We start from the raw sequence: 9,167 nt of genomic DNA, 5'->3' as shown, positions 1-9,167 counted from the left end.
AGCCCTTCAAGGCCCAGTACATGCTGGTGGTGCACATGCGCAGACACACAGGGGAGAAGCCACATAAGTGCACTGTGAGTGAAAGTATCTGGCCACACACACACACAAAACATGGAGATCTGGTTCTCTTATGTTTTATATCTGGACATATCTCTGTTTTATATCTCTCTTGTACTTTTTTGTTTTTTGACTATGGATTGTGCTGTATTTGTGTGTGTATGTGTCTCTGTGTGTGCTGCAGTTTGAAGGCTGCTCGAAGGCATACTCACGTTTGGAGAACCTGAAAACACATCTTCGTTCACACACTGGGGAGAAACCATATGTGTGTGAACATGAAGGCTGCAACAAGGCTTTTTCCAATGCCTCAGACCGGGCCAAGCATCAGAATCGTACACATTCCAATGAGGTAAACATATGCACCCAAACTTAGTCAGACCTTTATACACACACACACACACACACACACACACACACACAGACTTCAGAAACTCAGATATCGATTTTTAGCTATCATAGCTGGTATAGCTTCTACAAGTTAACACTCTTAACTTTCAGGTTATTGATTTTAACAACCACAGTATATTGGTGCAGCAGGTATACCTACAGTATGGCCTTACAGCTCCAGGATCCCCAGTTTAATTCTGGGAAATTGTCTATCCTGTGTTTTCCAAATTCTCCCCATATCATGTAGATTTTCCGCACGTTCATCAGTTTCCTCATAAAAACAGGTGGTTTGTCTGGAGGTTTCCTAACTCGCATGCAGTTTTCTCTGAATCCGTCTAAGCCCTGAATAGGATGAAGTATAAATAGAAGGTAGATGCTCAAACATACAATTGTAATTTTTGGTTCATCATTAGTTCTATGTAACAAACATTAACACTGCTACTGAAACCAAACCAACGTTCCTACTGATTAACCAGCAGCAGCACCAGCACTGTGTAGATGGAAAAATTGCTAAAAGTGAACAACAAGCAACATTTAACTGTGTTGTTTTATAATTCTGCTACTCATCGAGTCCCTAGTGGCAGTAATAACCCACCAACCGTCTAATTCTATGTAAATATACCATTTTCATCATACAGTTTCAAATTAAGGCCAGAATTAGATTTGTTTGCATACTCCCTCATCATGCATAGTGATTGCTCCTCCATTCCCAACCTTGTCCCATTAACGAGCTCTGCATACGAGTGTGTATGCAAACAATGAGGTGTGGAACTAATGAGCATGACAGCCCACAGTGCATTAGTACGAATCAAGCACATCCCCTGCGGAGAGACCACCTGCGGATTGCAAATACAAAATGAAACCCTCCGCCATTTCAGCCCTCAGTATATCCATCATGGCCTAAAAAGAGAGAAAATAAGAGCAATGGAGAAACAAAGATTCGTTCATCACAACTTTTTTTTGCAGATGCTCATAAATCGGGGATGCTTTTGCTGGCAAAATGGCAGTGGGGAAGTGGTAACCCAGTGAAAAAGTTGTTGAATTATTACATAAAAGTTTGTGAGATCAAATCACAGGACCACCCAGCTGCTACTGCTGGGCCCCTGAGCAAGGCCCTCAACTGCTCAGCTGTATAAATTAGATAAATATAAGCTTTTCTGTATAAGGTCGTCTACAAATGCAAAATCAACCTGGTGGTGTCTCAGTAAGTAATCAATTCCTCAAGCAACACCTCAATTGAAACTAAAGTTGAGCAACAGAAGCAGATTTTGTCCACCTTGTTGTTGTGAGAAAGATCTCTTTCTCTACTTCTAAGATCTCTACTTTATTCCAAGCTTTACTTTCCTTAAAAATGTCTCTAGGAAGATTTAATGAGAGCTCCTACAGTATATAACAAGATAAGATAAACAATAAACTGCAAGTAATTGCAAGTAGCAACAAACATTGTGTGGAGGAAACTAAAGAAATGTCACCCCAAATGTGCTATAGGACTGGTCTGTTGAATCGCTTGAGCCAGTTCAAACCTAATTTGTATAGAAATGAGAGAATCTCAATTCAAATGTTGTTTGTTTTGCTTTTGCTTTGTCACTTGGATGCTAAACTTTATTTGTCTTTACAGAAACCATATGTTTGTAAGATTCCGGGTTGTACCAAACGCTACACGGATCCGAGTTCTCTCCGCAAACATGTTAAAACTGTGCATGGTCCAGAGGCACATGTCACCAAGAAACAGCGCGGTGACCTGGTGCCCCGACCTCCACCCCCACCACGAGAGAATGGCGAAAACGAAGGAGGAACCAAACAATCTGTCCGAGGACAAGACAAGTATGAGGCCAACAGCACCACTAGAGGTGTGGAGGACTACCTGCAGGTCAAGTCCATCAAAACAGAGAACTCTGTGGTATGTTCCCTTCTACATAGTTCAGACAGATCACTTTATTTATCCAAGAGGGTTATTTACATAAAATGTTCTTAAACGAGTTTCACTACATCATTATTTTAGACTCATTTTTCTCTCACACTCATTGGGTGGTTTAGTAGTGACATTTTTTCATCTCTGATTAATTCTGCACTAAAAGCAGTCTTGTCCATTACTCAAACTGTAGCACACTAACAGCATGTCCACTTCTACAGCAAAAAAAAATCAATCTGTTTCTGTCTAACCTGCCATCTCTATCTTTCTGCTTATGGACTGCACTCTTACCCCTCTTTATGCTTTTTCACTTTTCCCATGGACAGGCATTACTGAGGTGAGCACTATCTTTAATCCCTTTCCATTCTTTTATTATGTTAGATGACAATGCAGTAACAATACAACATTCAATAATATACCTAACTTTATTAACCCCTGTGTCCTTGTGTTACGTTTATTAACCTTGTTGTGTCATAAACTGTTCGGGTCAAATTAACCTGGGACTTAATTGTGGTTTTAAAAAAGTAGTTAAAGTACATTTTTCTGATAAAATCTACTACAATAAAGACCATAGTGGTATAAAGCTAGAAAAAAAATTAAACAGTATTTCAATTAAATGTTATCAAATACAGTTGATGAACAACAATAGAAGCATGAGAAACAAACAATTATTGCAGTCACTGGTTATGAAATACAGCTCTTAAAAATGCATCTGCAAATGTGGATGATTTACAACAAATGCAAAACAGTTAGAAAAATTATGAAACTGTTCAATTTGATGTGATTCAATTTATGTCCTCTTTTTTGGAGTGGGGAGGTGAGCTTTGGAAGTGGATGATGATGTAACTGTAGAAAAGAAGAAAAAGTTCTCACTGACTATAAACATTTCCCTTTTGTAATGAAAATGGTACCGGGACCATAAACATTTAGTCCATAATCAAATGAAGACAATAATTAACACTGTGTTAGAAGCACTACTATTTACTACAGGCAGTAGTGAGTTTAAATGTTTAAAGTTTCTTTTGTCAAATTTAACTATAAATAATAAATAATCTTTTTTTTAAATTCAGTTTTAAGTTTAAATTCAGTAAGTTTAACCTTGAATTTATATAATTTATAAACTATAATTTATTATTTGAAATAATAAAAATATTTTATTTTAATATAAAAATAATAAAATGTTTGTCTATCTGCCAAAACAAAGACATTGAGACACAAAGAAAATTTTATTCAATTATTATTTGAACATTATTCATCCAGTAGAAAGATACCGTGTTCAAAGTATAATAAAAGATGTGGGATCTGCGATCAATATTCTCTCTTAGCCTTTTTAGATTTAAACTACAGCAGCGTATCTTTGGTTTCTCAAAAACCCTTATGGCCCCTATGTCTGCCAACCTCTTCACAGAGATCTAACTCATCTAGCACCACAGTATGAAAGCATAAAAGGGTAAATATTCTATCACTAGAGCTGCATTTGCGTGAGAACAAATAGTGCCAATGATCACACTGTGATTAAGAATGACCTGGCAGGTCACATAGGGACAGAATACATTTATGTTACGTACTGTATATAGATTCAGGGTGTGCGTTGAGATGACACAGATGTAGAGAGGTGGTGTGGTGTATTTATGTTGGGAGTGATTCCCCCTGTGAATTTGGTACAGGCTGTCTGTATAATGCACAAAGACAGTGCCAAAAGAAATTACACTTTGTCAGGCACTTAATCATAGCTTTCTAAAACAATCAAATAAGGAAGCAAAAGTGATAGAAAGTAACATAACAAATGAAAAGGAAAGGATTAGCAGAATTCATTCGCACATTAGACATATAATAGTCCAAATTAAAAGACCAGTAAATAGTATTTCCATACTTACCGTAAAGCATTATCCTGGTTAAAAATGTGTGAGAATTTGAATAAACAAGAGCAGTGCCATTTATTAATTTTTTCTATGAATAAAGTCACCTTCCATCTTAAACCTAACAATAACCTGACTTAAATAATACAAATTCTGGTGAATTTCCTTCTATGAAAGGTTTCTGGGTTGCACATAAGAAAGATAGTTGGCACTGCAAATCTCTCAAATCTCCATGGTCTTGATTGGTTCTTTGAGGGTGTTAATAGTGCCCTGAGATGGAGTGGCATCTGATACAGGGTTTATTCCCATTATAAAATTAGTAATCCAGGAAAAGGCTCCAGGACCACTGTGACCCTGTCAAGGATAATGCAGATACTGAAGATTAATAAATGAATTAATAAGATCATGTTGATCAGACAAAATAAATTGACACTTATCCACCTGTGCTGCCCTCTTATTTCTTCCTCAGATGTATCAGTCCAGCCCTGGTGGTCAGTCATCATGTAGCAGCCAGCCGTCACCGCTTGGCAGTGCCACCCACCATGACGGTGGAATAGAGTTGTCGGGCCCCGGCGGGGGCAGCATGGGAGACCTGAGCATGCTGGATGACGTGCCCCTGGTGGACTCAACTGTCTCCATGGGCACACTTGGCCTCCATCTCCGCAGGAGTGCCAGCCCTGCTCACAGGCTAAACCACTTGAAGCAAGAGAAGCTGAAGACAGTGAGGGAGTCGTGCTCCTGGGCAAATGCTGTTCCACAAGTTCCTGACACCAAGCTACCACCGATCCCTAGTAATGGTAAGACTAAGAAAATATTGAGTTATATCTGTGTTTACTTTAGTCATCCATATTATTAAAATATATATAAGAAATAATTTATGTTGTCCACCAAGATTTAATGAACCTCTTGAACAAGTCCTAAAATCCAGTTCAGAATTTTCCAGTTCAGATGTCACATAATCACAATGACAATTGTGACAAACTCAGTTTACTCACTTTGCTTTTTTTTTAGATCTTGATAATTATGCTATTATTCTAATACCTGCTTCCTTTTTTCAAAGCTTCCTTACTGGAGAGCTCTGGACGTGTTGGCAATATTCCTGGACCCATCACCGGCCTTCGTCTGAGTGATATTTGCCCTGGTGAAACGACAGTTCTGTGTCAGCCAGCGGAGCGTCGAGACAGCCTGGCTAGCACGGCAAGTTCAGCTTATACACTGAGTCGCCGCTCCTCTGGTATCTCTCCCTGCTACTCCAGCCGCCGCTCCAGCCAGGCCTCACAGGCCGGCACTCGTCAAAACAACCTCAGCTCAGCCGACTCGTATGACCCCATCTCTACAGACTTGTCACGACGCTCTAGCGAGGCTAGCCAGTGTGGAGGCCTGCTCAGCCTCACCCCTGCCCAGCACTATCGACTCAAAGCTAAATATGCCGCAGCAACAGGCGGTGCTCCACCCACTCCTTTACCCAATATGGATCGCATGAGCCTGAGGACACGAATAGCCCTGCTGGGAGATCCACAAGAAACAACTATGCACCCACTTGGCCTCCCCACAGTGCCCAGAAGATGCAGTGACACAGGGTATTCCACTACTAGCATGATGCCCCATGAGGTACCAGGCAGCATAATACGACGGGCTAGTGATCCAGTTAGACGGGTGGCTGTTGATCAGCAACGTCTCCAGCAGGGGCAGCGTTTTAACAGCATGAGCAATGTGAACCATAATCCAGCACTACATTTTTCCTCTTCTAACCGCCACTTGTCATTGCAGAGCTATGTCCGCTCTGATTCTAATCTACACCGCCTCCAGTACCCTGCCCGGCCTCCCAGCATCTCTGAGAACACTGCAATGGAGACTAGTGACATGGATGGTCCAGTTAATGGCATTGCTGATGAATTGATGTTGCCTGATGATATGGTCCAGTACCTCACCTCCAATGGAGATTCTACACAACACAATGGGTCTGTGTACCGGCACCAGCAAGCACAGGGCTTCCTAGTGAATGGTGGACCTCCACCTCAACCATGTTACTACCAGAGACGCATGGCAGTTGTGGATGGCACAGCAAACAACATGACGCAGCAGACATCAGCTTCTTGCCAAACTAGTACAACCCAACAGCACATGTCTCCCAGTACCAACAAGAGCCACATGCCTGTGCAGTGGAATGAGGTTAGCTCAGGGACAGTGGAGGCATCTCCCAGTCAGATCAAGCAACAGCAAGCTTTGGAGTGGGGAAATATATCTGCTCTCCAGCAAAAACAGAACTTTGGCCATATCCATGACCTCAAATCCAACCAGCAAGTAAGATCCATGAGTCAGAACCTTGCACATGCTGCTCAACAGAGTTCTATGCAGAGGAATGAGGTTATGGCCCAAAGGATAAACTGTAGCCAAACTCTTAGGCAGCAGGGCAACAAGAACCACCAGAATGAGCACATTCACAGCCAGCATGTATACCACCAAGGCAACGACATTAACAGAAGCACCAACCAGCATATTACAGGAGGCAATGGAGATTTCTCAAACCCATCCAAGAAAACAGTGCAGGCCATGCACATGCAGAGTAACAGGGTACGAACTAAGCCAGTGGTCAGTCAAAGCCATGTAAATTTTGTGAATAATCAAGGAGATTATTCCCATATGAGCAGTGATCAGCATAGCTATGATACTCTTTCCCAGAATCCTATCCTGAACGGAAACCATGGTGTCCTGCAGCCAAGGCCGCCCACAGAACCTAAGCCCTTTGCCAGGCAGCACTCGGGGCCAAATACAACAACAGCACAGCAACCTGGTTATCCACAATCCCACTTCAGCCCAGCATATGACACCTCCGAAGCTAGCCCCAAAAAGCCTGCCAATGTGGGTGTTAGTAAAAAAGACAGCAGTGCCATGTTCTACACAGGACAGATCCACATGTTTGAGTCCAGCAGTCTGAATATGCATGACAGCACAGAAGCAGTGGACTGTGGCACAGACAATGTACCAAAGGCTGCTGTCAGCTCTCCAGGAACCAATCAAGTCTCAAGCACAGTGGACTCATCCAGTGGAGTGGAGCAGACCCAGATTGACTTTGATGCCATACTGGACGATGGCGACCACTCCAGTCTCATGTCAGGAACTATAAGTCCTAATATCCTCCGCAGTCTGTCTCAGAATTCCTCCCGCCTCACTACGCCCAGGAACTCTGTGACATTGCCTCCAGTACCTGCAGGAATCAGCAACATGGCCATCGGAGATATGACCTCCATGTTGACCGCACTGGCAGAAGAGAGTAAGTTTCTTAACATGATGTCTTAAAAGGTCCAACAGGAAGTAGAATTTGTGACTGATGACCTTAATAAAGAACTAAGACTGTCCTAGCATTTTGTGTTTTTATACATCTCTGAATTATCTGTATTATCCTGTATAGCATTAGAACAAACACTTAGTAGTACCCCCTTTGCTAAAAAAAAAAAAAAAGCCATATTTTGCCTTAGATCAATATATGTACTGTATATAAATACAGAAAATTTGATAAACTTCAGTCCAGTATTTTTGTATTCTCTTTTATGGTGGTGAAACAAGAGTAGCAACAAGTGCCTAGCTATGCAAACGCATATGCTGGAAAAAAAATTACATAAAAAAAGAAACTTGCAGAATTAATTTTGATTGTTTTGAACATACAAAGAAAGATTGTACATTATGTAAATCACAAAGGTTTGACTCTTTCTATGTGTCTATGAGACAAAAAAACTGAATGGTAAGGAAAATGTTTAATAGGAATAGAATAAAATGAAAAACACTTTTTACCTATGCGATATATTCTCTCTTCAAATGTCAGAGAATAATGCTGAATAGAACTGAAATGATACTATACTTTTAAAAGTATACAGTGAAGCTTTTTATGCATCATTGGTAAAGTTTTTATTCTCATTTTAAATACCAACACTGACATACCATACAGCATCCAAAGGAAGAAGATATTTCTTTCACAGATACAGAACAGGTTTATTCAACCGTATCCTGCAAACTAATTTGCTTGGACATTGGACTCTGAACCCTGATGTGGCATTTAAATATTTCATTTTTTGTAAGTGAACATGTGTATGGATCTGGGTCTGTAGATATCTTTTGTACATTTTTATGAAATACATTATTGTTTTTTTCTACCCTGGTGTTGTTTGATGAGTTTATTTCTTGTGGGTCAAAGATTTGTAATAATGTTAAGGTTTTACTTATCTGCTTTATCTCAATGAAGTTGATGTGGAATTGTCTAGTCTGTATTTCCACAAGCCCTTTTATAGTAAAAGTATATACACCTCCAGTAAAAAAAAGAAGCCTGCACTTAGAAAAAGTTTTCTTCAATTTTACTATTTTCTACTCTTTTAATAATAATAATAATAATAATAATAATAATAATAATAATAATAATAATGAAGATATGAAATAACACATGCAAATATGGAGTGAATGGAAAAAAATGTTAAACAAATGAAAACTATTTTAGATTTTCACTCTTAACAGTAATTCTGATAAAGCATGGCAAATTCCATTAATCTTCTCGACCGGCTTCAAGTTGGAGCTTCACCCAAGAGGCCAAGATAGCCGAGATCACCAGGGCTTCTCAAAGGTTCTAAATGAAAATACAACAGCATTAGATTCAATATTTGATTGTCTTCGAAACAATTATCAACTTTTTTAAAATGTGTTTGAGACAATGAAAATATCTATTCAATCCAGTATGTAGAAACCTTTGATTGGTTGTGTATGTGTTTCTCTCATTTTCTACACTGTGTAGCATGTTAGCTACAGTACAGTATATACATTCTGGGTTCATTATATGGCTTTGAAGCCTCCACGCACCCCCTCAGTCTTTTTTAATTTTTTTGGACTTTTAGCCACAGCTACAATCTCAAAGCTACACATGTTCTCTGTACATTTTAAAAGCAAGCATACTTTTAATGAGACGA

The 9,167-nt window shown here is 39.9% G+C and overlaps 1 protein-coding gene across 1 annotated transcript in view; it reads left to right on the top strand.

Moving 5' to 3' along the window:
• Positions 1 to 8,366, top strand: part of gli2b (GLI family zinc finger 2b) — an 81,367-nt gene extending 73,001 nt beyond the window's left edge. Inside the window, exons 10-14 of the mRNA XM_060885571.1 lie at positions 1 to 74; positions 242 to 406; positions 2,063 to 2,344; positions 4,685 to 5,012; positions 5,276 to 8,366. The exon at positions 1 to 74 is cut by the window's left edge and continues 76 nt beyond it. Of these exons, the coding sequence (XP_060741554.1) occupies positions 1 to 74; positions 242 to 406; positions 2,063 to 2,344; positions 4,685 to 5,012; positions 5,276 to 7,515 (3,089 nt within the window). The 3' untranslated portion in view covers positions 7,516 to 8,366. The remainder of the gene's footprint in view (positions 75 to 241; positions 407 to 2,062; positions 2,345 to 4,684; positions 5,013 to 5,275) is intronic.
• The last annotated feature ends 801 nt before the right edge of the window (positions 8,367 to 9,167 follow it).

Source organism: Tachysurus vachellii, chromosome 1, assembly GCF_030014155.1.
Source record: "Tachysurus vachellii isolate PV-2020 chromosome 1, HZAU_Pvac_v1, whole genome shotgun sequence".
NCBI lineage: Eukaryota > Metazoa > Chordata > Actinopteri > Siluriformes > Bagridae > Tachysurus > Tachysurus vachellii.
This window is presented reverse-complemented; position numbering and strand designations above follow the sequence as displayed.